At 35.9% G+C, this 12,649-nt stretch overlaps 1 protein-coding gene across 4 annotated transcripts; it reads left to right on the top strand.

Annotated features, from left to right (window-relative positions):
- Window positions 1–3,146: 3,146 nt before the first annotated feature.
- On the top strand, window positions 3,147–12,258 carry LOC129278720 (uncharacterized). Of its 4 annotated transcripts, none has more exons than XM_064108092.1 (9): window positions 3,221–3,648; window positions 4,744–4,977; window positions 5,866–5,934; window positions 6,567–6,836; window positions 7,364–7,546; window positions 8,096–8,179; window positions 8,520–8,579; window positions 9,273–9,366; window positions 9,927–12,258. In XM_064108092.1, the coding sequence occupies exons 1-9, from the start codon at window positions 3,567–3,569 to the stop codon at window positions 10,774–10,776; spliced, it is 1,926 nt and encodes a 641-aa protein (XP_063964162.1). In that variant the 5' UTR covers window positions 3,221–3,566; the 3' UTR covers window positions 10,777–12,258. The 4 variants fall into 4 exon arrangements, with proteins under 4 accessions (XP_063964215.1, XP_063964171.1, XP_063964162.1 ...); XM_064108046.1 differs by having other exon boundaries at window positions 3,242–3,648; window positions 5,863–5,934; XM_064108145.1 differs by lacking the exon at window positions 4,744–4,977 and having other exon boundaries at window positions 3,147–3,648.
- Window positions 12,259–12,649: the final 391 nt, after the last annotated feature.

The following is a 12,649-nucleotide window of genomic DNA, read 5'->3' as shown; positions in this document are numbered from 1 at the left end:
TAGTTTGTGAAATACTTGGTCTTAGTGAATTCCCACAAACAAGCCTTCGAATGCCCCTCTTCAGGTCTGAATTTCAAAAATTTTCAGCTCGCGCTTTGCGCTCGCATTATTTTACGAGATACGTATCATGTTCATGATTAATATGACTACAAAAAGTGCTTTATGTGTTTAGGTGGATTTTTATTGAAATCATTATCAAAATCAGCAAGTGCTTCACTGTAAAAGATATTGGGTTAAATTTCAACCAACACTAGCATGACTAGGGTAATTATGTGTCCAACCAATTTTGGGCAGTACGTATTTTACCCAATGCGTGAAGCATATTGTCCAGTAAGGTTAAAAAATAAGCAGCAATTACTTAAGAATGAACAAAATTTTCATCACACTGGATCAATAAAAATGCCAAAAAGAAATGCCCAATGTTGGTTGGACACATAATTACCCTCATGGAACATTTTTACCCAATATTTTTATAGTGTTGGTGCTCGCGTTAGACATGTTAGATGACTATGTCATGTATGTTGAGAAATGTGTGCTCTTCGGGAATTCCTAAAAGAGTCCATAAATGTCCGTTTGGGGTCAATATATAGAAAAAATTTCAGCTCGCGCTTCGCGCTCGCAATGTTTGTATAGTGAGACAGGTACATATCATGATTACAAAAAGTTGCTTATAATGTCCCTTTTTTAAGTCTGAATATAAAAAAAATCAGCTCGGTGTTCGCACTCGCGTTGTTTGATGAGTGAGATACATATCCGTTTAATGGCACAGTCCTTAAAATGTCTCTATTATGTTAGTATACCTGGCATTTAAGCGCGCTTCGCGCTCGCACAAAAAGTGACTCAAAATTTTTGCTGGTGCCCCCCAATGCCTCGACCCACGGTACGACACTGGGCTAATCAATCCTTTTGCTGCGTCTTCTCATTGTTTTCTCAACTCTTACGTCTCTTCATGAAATGCTCAATCCATGGTATTATTTCAGGACAATACGACTTTTCATGTTAACTACAAGATACAGACTAACCTTTGGTAATTTTAACTATTGTTTTCGTCTACACAATATGCTATGTGTGATTTATCTTGAAAGATACTCTGAGGAAACAAAGAATTGATTATCATTAATCATATAAATGTTTTGCCCTGCATGCTAAACGATTTGCCAAATTGGGATTTAGGTATAGATTTAAGTCGTCGTTTGTTGTTTGAAATTCATAGCTATTTTATTAATTATCTATTTCTTTAGAGTTATCGCAATTCCATTTTTCTATTTTGTCAACTTTCATTTTAATCATATTTTATAATCAAATTTTATACTGAATTGCCTGTCATGAAATAGACTACAATAATGTTCCAAATAACAATCATCGTATATATTTTTATACAAAGGTTTGCTTATGTGTCAGTGGTGAATATAGACTGATTATCCCAGAGAAAGTTGATATTGTAAGGACCAGTTATTGGAATAACTAAAACATAAAATGAAATATAGAATGAAACGACATAGGCCTAGGAGTTGGAGTGGCCGTTAAATGCATACTTAGGTGTTGAAATAGCTCTAAAGAAAATATGTGCTATGTATTTATAACACTACAAAGAACGTCTGTGATAGATTATTGTCAAACTATTTGTTGCTTAAAGCAAAGGTCATATACCAAAAATATATGGAAACTTTTAGTCCCCATCATGAAAAGGGGGGACAGGGGCTTTAATTCATTTGCAACCGCGGCCAATCAGTCCCGGGTATTTCAGAAACTACATAATAAAATTTGCATCCAAAACTAACCCGAGACATATTTTACGATGATAATATTCACAGCGTTTTACAAAAATCAATCGACGACCCCATGTGCTGTTTCACGAAGGGCGACCCTTGGGGTTTTCACTTCAGATTCGTAAAAGATCCTAGAAAATCATCAAAACGTGTTTGTGATTGGGGTAAGATAGAGTATTTTTCATACACGATCCTAATTCGTTCATAAAAATGTGAACTTCCCGTAGGCATATACCGAGTCGATAGTCTTTTCATACCAGGTGTAGATCAAGAAAATGATTAAAGTCGGTATTCCATAAATCTGTTCTTTATCCACTCTTCCTCCATGCCAATTTCATAAAGAGGGGGGAGTAGGGGTAAAAAGATTACCCTTTCATTCATTCCCATTATCATGGTAACGTCCAGTCCGAGTAAGAATTTGTTTTAGATCGTTTGCTATACTACTTTCAATTTCGTTGTTGCACATTTCGAAATTGTTATGTCGTTATTGTTGGGAATGTAGTAAAAACAATAAAACATGCCTTAAAAATATTTGTGTCTTTATTGATAAATTAAATTTTAAATAATAGAAATATATATTTTGCCTTATTCGTTTATTTATAATGATTTTCTCAATTGTCTTCAATTTTATGTTACTTAACTGTAATATTCCAAATTAATACTAAATATTGTTTTTTGAACTTCTATTTCATGTCATACAAATGAAGAAAAAAAAGATTTTGTAGGAGAGAACAAAGTTTAATAGTGAAAAGCGATGGAGAGGAGGAGGAGAATGTATATAAGGAGAGGGAGGGGGAGAGAGAAGGGGAGAAAGAAAATGTTAAACGAGAGAAAAGCTTAAAAACGAAAAAAAGCACTTATTAAAAAGAGAGGGGATAAAGAGTGAAGAGAGAGGGGGTAGATGGAGGTATAGGTTGATATTATGATAAATAATGTAGGATTTGTATAGCTCACGTATCTAACTTGTTAGGTGCTCAAAGCGCTCCTATATTACCCCGGCTACGCTAGTCTATCGATTCCGGTGCTCACAGCTTCTTACGGAATGACTTCCAACCGGTACTGGGTTGAGTGCAGCACAATGTGGGTAAATTTCTTGCTGAAGGAAAACGCCATGGCCTGTAATCGAACCAACAATCCTCCTCCTCCTCTTCTTCTTATTATCCTCTTCTTCATCCTTATTCCCCTTTTCCTTCTCCCTCCTTATTCCCCTTTTCCTTCTCCCTAAATATTCTTCATCATTTTGTTATTATTTTCCCCCTTTTCCCCCACCGCCATTATAGAAGAGGCGCGGAGTCGCAGACGTTTCGCCCTCTATCGCCCCCTGGATCCGCCTCTGCAGTAGCCTCTTGTCGAGGCCCTGGCGGCTGCTTCCCGAGCGAAGCGAGGGATTCCCTAATTCGCGAAGCGAATTAGGCCTGGCGCTCTCTCCCTTGCTTTGCCATGTTCGCTCGGAAAGCAGCCGACAGGGCCTCGACAAGAGGCTACCTCTGCAGAGGAGAAAGACTAAAAAAAAAGATAAGCGCATTATCTCGTTGGTCTTCCTTGAATGAAATCTTCTCTCCGTTTGAATTGTGGACAATCCGCATTATTTCTTAGATTTTAGTCAGTGATCAAAAGTGCTGTATGTTCATACAAGGAAATGTTCGTACACTACACAGAAACAATTCGTCATAAATTGACGTGTTTCTGAAGTACATGCATGTATATCGTCGGTTTCTGAGCAGAGAATGTATCGATGGGTGAAATTATTATTGAGAACATTAATTAGAAGCCTACTTGTTCGGAAAAATTATAACCATGAAGTCATCATATTGCGTGTCAATGATGTATCTGGTATCAAGTTATTTTGCCTGGTCAGATTGCTATATCCTTTCATCATGTAAGTATCAATTATGATCATTATTTCTTAAAATCAGTTTTGATATGAGGTATAGTCTTGGAATGCATGGAATGAATTTCTACAACACAAAATATTCAAGCGATGAAGAGAAAAAGAATCAATGATTTAATTGATGTCTTTTGAACAATTGTGTCGATCATGGAGTGAAAGGGGCGATCGCTAGCTATTGGAAATATTGGGGAGCAAACAGATCGATTTCCCCTCCTAATAATGAAGGAATATGCAATGCTAATACATTTATTAAAGATCATGGGAAAGCATTATAAAACCATTAAACTTGGCATATGAAAATATATATAAACATTCTAAATTTCACATTTTTGGGTACGCGCGCAAAATTCTGTATTACAATCTTGCGTTCCGAAAATTCTGGACATTTCAATTTTGCCAGAAATCTAAATTTTTGGTCTCAACCCTTTAATCTTATTTCTCAATCATCTTAACATCCTTTAAGATTTCAAGATTCATATTATTTTTATAGGACACTATATCATAATGAATTATATGTTAAATTACCAGCTGGTATAATAATTCAAGAATATGTTTTCCACAACGCATTCACTAATAATTCTAAACAGAGTTGATGTAATTATATACTTCGACCCTAAATACATGAAATATAGAGAAAGCTATAGCCTTACATTGTCTTTATTTCCTTGTCCGATAGTGAGAGGAAATGACCTCCTTGATAACATGATTGATCCTACATTGATCAGTAGAAGGTACAAAACAAAATATTCTGATTCAAATAGAGGATATGATTGCATTGGTATTGAACAATATTTCACTCCAAAGTAATTAAATGTCTAGCCATTATTCTTCAGAGCATCATTCCCTTGATCATATTATCAAACATTATTGATAACGAAAAAAATGTTCACAGTACCTTACTACCCATGCTGTTACCTTGTTTAAAACATGGACCTAGAGTATACTGTAGTAGGTCCATGTTTAAAACAAACAGAAATATGAAATGTCCGTTGTGATTGTCACTTCGAAACTTTGATTCGAAGCTCCATTCTGATACAAAATTGCGTTTTATGAGCCCTTTTCGATTCATTTGTCACTACGTAGTTCACTTGGTCAACGGTGGTTCGCCTAACGAAGGCCGTGTGGAGGCGACAGTAATAGACGAAGATGGTGAAGAGTTAAGAGGTGTTGTAGTATCTAATGACAGGTGGACAATCGATGAAGCTAACTGGGTATGTGAAGAGCTTGAATATCGCCATGCAGTATTTCTACCTGATGATAACAGATTTGGGAGAGGCCTACAATCAGATATATTCAGCATTGACAACAGGACGTTAGGTAACGTCGTATATTGCTGATGTAACACATCTAAATAGTATTTTTCTTTGTCAATTAGGGATAAAAGATGTCTATAGAAAATGTTCTTCTCCGGGGACCGGGGTATGAATCAGATAGATAATGCCCACGGCATTTGCTATTACCATGCATGCTTACAAGGGAGTATGACCCGCATTATGACTGAAATATATATAAAGTAGTATATGTAATTATGGTCCAGGACCACTTTTCCATCTGTCTGGATGGGATCCCTATACGTACCGGGAAGGGAGGGGGTGAAGGGTACGTTGCCCAACTGGCCACCCCGGTGGCCACCATTACAATGTCTATTGATTTCCATAAATATCAAGTCTTAATAAGAATTTAAGGTCTGTAAGGAATTTTATTCATAATTAGTAAAATTACTTACTTTAGAATTCTCTAAGGTCAGAAAATATAAACTGAGGCAAGAAATTAGAAAAAATATATAAATATATTTGAAAAGACACATATATTGATTGGCTCTATTTTCGGGGAATGTCAAAATTGCTCTTGAAATAACCATAGTGTCGTTGTCGTCTGAGGACTGGGGCAGTGTGGCCAAGCCCATAATGATGTTCACTTCAAGGTCAGTCAGCTCACAACGTCACAACGCCCAAGAAGCAGTCAGTTTGATAATTGTGTTCAGGTCGTATAAGCCCCATGCAACAAATCACCTATTATTGTCTTGTTCTTTTCATCCAAATAGCATCCTGAATTATAATACATCATACAACTATTGCAAGTGAATCTGGTTACACAAAACATTCATCATCATGAAAACTTGACTTGAATATTAGTTGTTATCTCATTCATCGAGACATTCATTTTACAGATTTACTTTTTCAATGTGATATTGTTTTTTAGTAGTTCCTGATTGTGATTCAGATGGCTTGGGCAACTGTAGCGAAATTGAAGCAGCTGGCGTTGTGTGCCAAAGTAGGTATAATTTCAAAGTTTGAATTTTAGCATTAAATATTATTGTGATTCTATTCTCATAGATGGTCGTGCATTAGAACAAAGGTAACTGGTAACTGACTTATTCCATATTCTATAAACATGAATTAAAGATTATCATTGACATGAAATTTGCCATTTCTTTTCTCAAGAGATTCAAAATTTTGAAAGAAAAGGACAGGAGGAACGCATTATACAGCGCTCGTCCTCTTGGCAATCCAATACGTTGATGTGTTTTAATATACCGCACGCAACTGGGAATTTAAGTGTGCCTCTAAGTCATACTTAACTCTTTAATATACCGCACGTAACTGGGAATTTAAGTGTGACTCTAAGTCATATTTAACTGGTATTTGTTTCATAAAGCTGTTCGTAAGTTACGAGCGACTGGTGATCCCTTCTTTCTAAATCAACACAACTGAATAGGTTTGTGCGCATAATTTACCTCAAGAAAGGGAACTAGCCATTCGTAGTTGTTCGTAACTTATTACGAACAGCTTTATGAAGTTTGTCTATTAAGCACCCACCAACATTGACAATTTTGTTCTCATATTACTATATCTTCGAATTTCGAATTTATATAACAATGCCGTTTTCCATCCGATCTTCTGCAGAACCTGGATATTTAGGTTGCTTTCTGATTCGCTCTTCTGAATTGCCACACATCAATATTTCAGAGACAAGTCAAGTATTAACCAATGAACAATGTCTTGATATATGTATGGATCTATCGGCCTCATTTGCTGCTCAAAGGGGTGATACCTGTTACTGCTTGAACAACTTCACGATTTCATCCAAAGAGCGTGTCTGTAACACAAAATGCACCGGAAATCCAGAACAGTTTTGCGGAAGAAAACAGAGGGATTCATATATTGTATTCAATGGTAAGCATTCACATAAAAGATTTATTTGTTTGGAAAAAAAAATCAAAACTTCTTTTAACCCATGAATTGAATAAATTTAGAAAGTGCTTGGAATGGTTTTTGCAATTTCTTGACATTTATCTGGGAAGCAATGAAATGTAAATCCGTAACATAATCAACCAATGTTCCCCAAGATTCCTTGCGTCAATTAGAATAATTAAGGGAGATACTGATTCTGTGACTTAGTGAGGGCGAATTGTATTGTTAGAAGACAATTCAATTAAGTTTCATTAACAAATATGACGTATTCTCATTCTTAATAATTAATAATAATGATAATAATAATATAAGTATATTTACCCAGGGTAGCCACTTCAGTTTCGAAAACTGTTATACCAGCGGGCCGTGCTATTAAATAGAGAAACTGTCTCAATTTGGCAATTAACAGAGGATTCATTATCAGAGTTACTGACAGATCGTCAATGGTAATACCGTCACTGATGATACTGCTTCCTCCTATGGTTTTCCATTTTATACCCTTTTTCCAGTATCTGTAGGATTCTGCCCCGAGATCTCCGACGTCAATCTGAACGTGTATGGAAGGTACCGATTTGGTGACATAGTGAGGGCGAATTGTAGTGGTGGCAAACAGCTGATGGGCGATGATGCCTTGCAATGTGTGGGCGGTCCTGATATATTTCAATGGAATGGTACAATTCCTGCATGTATCGGTATGAAACCATCTTCTTTTCCCGACAACCTGTGTCATGTATTTTTTTTTTGGGGGGGGGTCCAAATGAGCGTTTTTCTCGAAACATAACTTTGTAGAAAAAGAAGTATCCCAAAAATCATATTGGGTAAACAGTTAAAACTTGCCTCAAGTTTGAAACCTATGTCTTTTGACGTTCTCAAACCCATTTTGTCCTCCTGGAAAACATTTATGCTAGGGTGCTGAAGTAAATTTAACAAGCAAAAAAAAAAGTTTTCACTGCAAAATGGTGACCATTTTCAATACATTTCTCCAATTTGACACACAGAATTACAGGGGATGCTTCCTCTGGAAAATAATACTCACGCAGCACCCCCTGAGAAAATCTTGGGTGTGCTTCAGCACCCCCAGCACCCCCGCTTCCCAGGGCCATGGATATTACTCTAATTATTTTAACTTGATAAAGATGTTCGAATATTTCGATGAAAAATATCAGGGAAATGCATTAGGTTAAAATATTGATTTATGTATCCATATTTAATACTGTGTATTATGTAAACATTGCATACAGATATGATTACGATTCAACCAAGAATGACAAGTGACCCTTCAACAGATCAGACAAGAAAGACGTTGACACCTCACCTTCATACAGGTAAATCGATAATACTAACATTACTGCTTTTACCACTTTTCCTTCATTAATGATAAATCTATTTTGATAGAGTAGACTTCAAACCTAAAGTCATTGCTAACATTTTACGCCTGATAACTCGAAAGCCATTTCATTTTTTTTTTTGGGGGGGGGGGGGCGGGGGAGATAGGTATGGCGCATTACAAAATTATATGAATCGTCATCGCTATCATTCATCAACATCTTAATCTAATCATATTTTTAAAGTGGTCTTGATAATCGGTAGATTACATGTATTTTACTACATTACTTCGATTTTACTATTTTTTCATAATATTTATCTACTTGATACTTATTTCAGATACCACGAGCTTGAATACTGTAACCATGGTCATTGACTCGGGCTCATCTTCTATCATTGGTAAGACTAAAAAGAATTCATTGCCTTTGTAAGGATTCAGTAGATTTTCTTTATCTTTGTTTAATAATCATAACGAATATTAAAACTGTTATTGTATCATGGAATGTTTCATTCTATCATTTTGGGGCCCGTCACAGAGTTGGGTTATAACGCGACTAAAAAAGTGATTAGGTGTTATGGAAATTAGGTTTCCTTGAACGCATTTGATTCAGAATAAAAAATGAAACAATTATGATTTAATGTAATATCATAGGAAAAAGGAAAGTGGGGACGTGACATCATCAGCCCACCTAATGAATATTCATGACAACGTGTATAAAACTGTTTTCGCAATATATTGCTAAACTTCAAAATTCAATAACTCCGCTATTTTTGTTATCAGATTTTGATGAAACTTTCGGCATTTTGCTCTGTGAATTTTGCTCTATTTATCTACATACACATATTCTTATCCCGGAGTACCCCTTAATGGCCAACGTATTATTTAATGACCCTTTCTCTTGACCAGGGGGTCACAGGAACTTCTTCCAAGTGCATCCATTAAAACCCATAACCTCGTTTCCGAGATGATAATACATTGGTCAATATATTCTATATATTCTTAAATATCTAGAAAACATCCGAATTTACCAACAATCTGGATCATTAGACAATCATTCCATCTTGTTTCCCCCCTTTAATCCTATATGTCAGTTTTGGTAGTAGCACCCGCAGTGACCGTTGTTAGCATTGTGGTACTGATGGCAGCCTGTTTAGCAATGTACTTCATCAAAAATAAAAGAAAGCAGTAAGTATCTACACCGATATTCCATTTTGACGGAGAATATTGTGCAATTCAAAAAATATATATTCATTTAATAATAACAATAATCATATTGGTGGTTACTTGTATAACGCAAAGGCCCAACTTTCGATGTCCGTGGATGATCAGAATTATTATACTGTACTTGAACATTGAATATAGTAATTCAGTGGCGTTATGGGCCAAAGAAATTTATGGGGTCAGGCATGGCTATAGCAAGGCAATTAAAAAAAAACTGCGAGCAAGCGTAACGAGGTAGCAAAAATTTGATCTTTGTTAATACCAATTAAAAAAAAAAGTTTGATACAATGTTCAGAAAAAAAGTAAATTTCATCCCTATTCTATTCTACTTTACTTTCCTTTACCTTTTCCCTAAGCTTCATTTTATTTCATTTATTTATTTTTTGGGGGGAGGGGTAGGGTCCATAGTCCCAACCCCCATATGAACGCTTGTGTAGAAGATTGACACAAATCAACAACAGCAATATTCATTAATGTTTGAATAAGTCACAAAGGGATACTCTTTCTTTTCTGTTTTTATTCAGATCTGCAATGAAGCAAGATGACACAATAAGCTATAAACCCAAATCAGATGTCTTGGTTCATAATACGAAGAACGTTTTAATCAATGAAGATCCAAATTACTACGAAGTTGTAAAGAATTCTGCTCCTAAAAGCAGTGATCTCGATAATGGTGTTACGGTTTTGTACGAATCGGCCGATGATGTCCGATCGGAGCCACATCAATACGAGCTCGAATCGCCGATTGATACCCCTCAGCACGGACTCATAGACAATGTCCTTTACAAACCATCATGGAGAGAAGGAGACTCAAGTATGAACAACTATGATGTCTTCGAAATGGAATCACATTCCCAAGATGAAACATCACATGATCAACATGCATCCCTTAAATCCCAACAGATGAAGATTGATCTAACATCGAATAAACACGAGAATTATTTCTCAACCGATAACAAGCTTTGCGATGAACCAGAACGTTCAAATATGACTGATAATAGTCTTAACAACCCTACAGATAAATTGAACTTACAAACAGATTCTTTATCTCCAAACTATTATGAAATAAAATCAGATCCCATCGGTAGCCATTACTCAGAAGTAAGCAGTCCTATTGCGGACACTTGCCCGACATATCACGATATCCAGCCTCAACCTGCCAGTTCTCCACGACAAATAGAGATTGGTTCAACCCTGATCGAAACTCCTGATGACACAAGTCATGAAGTCAGCAAAGAAAATACAATTTCTTCAATACCCGAGTATGCAACAGTCAACAAAACTGCTAGATCGGAAAAACCATCTGACAAACGTTCAGAAGCTAATGAGCAAAACTGTACATTGTCACGCCACGATTCAGAAATAGTGGGATAGATTTAGGTATTCTTTTTCGGGTAAGTAAGAACAACCAACTTCTTGCCAACGGATAATTGTTTGGTCAGTTTTAACATTTCTTTGGAGGTCATATTGGTATAGTTGTCAGCCGGGACCTAGCATATATCATGCTTGCCGGAACAATGCACCTTAACATGAATCCATTGAAAATTCCACATCATCTGCTTCATCGGAATCAAGTTTGAAAGCTTTATCCCGAAACCCAAATTTATTATTTCTGAAAAAAAAGCTATAAGGACTGGGTATAGGACATCAGTTTGACATTATTTGACACCATCAGTTCGTAATTTTTGTATATTTTGTGTAATCACCTAAAATGATTTATATTTCGTTCTACTATTCCAGATGTGGTAAAAAAAAAGTTGATTATAATGTTAAACTATATCACTTATTGTCAAAATTTACTTATTTTATCCACACATGCTCTATGAAAATGTGTACTTACAACGAATCTATAATAATATAAACAAAAACAAAACATATTGCCATAATAAATGTGATTTTATCTTTACAATATAGTTGGTTGGGTCATGTGTTATGATATAATGGCTTCGTCAACGAGATCTTCAAGCTTTAGATCGAGTTGAATACAACATAACGCATACTGTATATACGTGGATAAAAATTAATGAAAAGTATACTTTGTAAAGGCGGTAAAAACAATTCATACCCATAAAAATCTAACATGGTAGACCGCGGATGGTCACAGAGATGCTACAGTTTACAAGACAGTCTACATAGTCTTTGAAGGGCCTACTCTATTCGCAGGTAAAAATGATGAGACGAATGTCTTAAAAGATTATGATTCGATTATTTAAATAAAAGAGATTAGTTACTTAGTTTGTGATTATAAGCTTCAATATTCTAGGTTCACTGCAAATCGAAGGGTTGCCCCCATCAGGAATATTGTGCTATATTTTGCCATTTTAACCGGTGCTAGATGGCTCAGTCACATTTCTCCTACATACTGCGAGTCTAAAACAGCCGTTTTAACAATTTTTTAACCAGCTACGTATAGGTGGTTCGAATAAAAATGAATAAAATGGCTGTTTCGACTCGCTGTACGGCCGCCGTAGGGGAAATGTGACTGCGCCATTAGTTTGACATGGATCCCCCCCCCAAGAAAAACAAGAAAATTAAAAGAAAAACGAGGACTGAAGAAAAAAAAGAGGAGGAAGGAAGAGGAAGAAGACAATTTGCCGATTTCCTATAACATAAATTTTATATTGTAAACTTTCATCGTGATACTGCCATCTACAGTTGTTTCCAAGTTAACTGTTCGCGGGTTGGGCCAATGATATTCAGATCAGTGGGTTGGGCATGAAATATGGAATCTTCTATAGAAGACAATCTCTTTGTTATCCGTTCGTTTAATATTCTAGAAACGTAAGAAATAAAATAGTTTTGACGTCATGAATATTGTAAAAAATAAAACTGGAGAGAAAGTGACCGAAATATTTATATATATCTGCCTGCATGTGTGCTGATTGTTATTGTCTTGGTGAAAACTAAATACAGTATTTTCCAGGAAAAGGGAAACCGGGATTCCCACTTTTTTTTCTTCAAAGAAAAATAACTTATGATATTTCATTTACATCATACAATTCAATTATTGCTTTATATTTTGATACCTAATACTAGTATGAGATGAACACTTCACGCATTAATGAACAAGACGAGTTTGAAATTTTAATGTCAAAATCAGGTTGCGCAGAAAAGTTGAGCAAGATTGGATCGTGATGCGACGACCGTGCTTATTCGACGAGTGGCTCACTTGTTTTAAATTTCTCTCACTGATCCCTGAAATGAGAGTGGATTCGGATTCACACGTGACTTTCGGCGCAAATCATTT

This window comes from Lytechinus pictus, chromosome 1 (assembly GCF_037042905.1).
Source record: "Lytechinus pictus isolate F3 Inbred chromosome 1, Lp3.0, whole genome shotgun sequence".
NCBI classification, from domain to species: Eukaryota; Metazoa; Echinodermata; class Echinoidea; order Temnopleuroida; family Toxopneustidae; genus Lytechinus; species Lytechinus pictus.
Note: the sequence above shows the minus strand (reverse complement) of the source record. Positions and strands in the feature narration are given on the sequence as shown.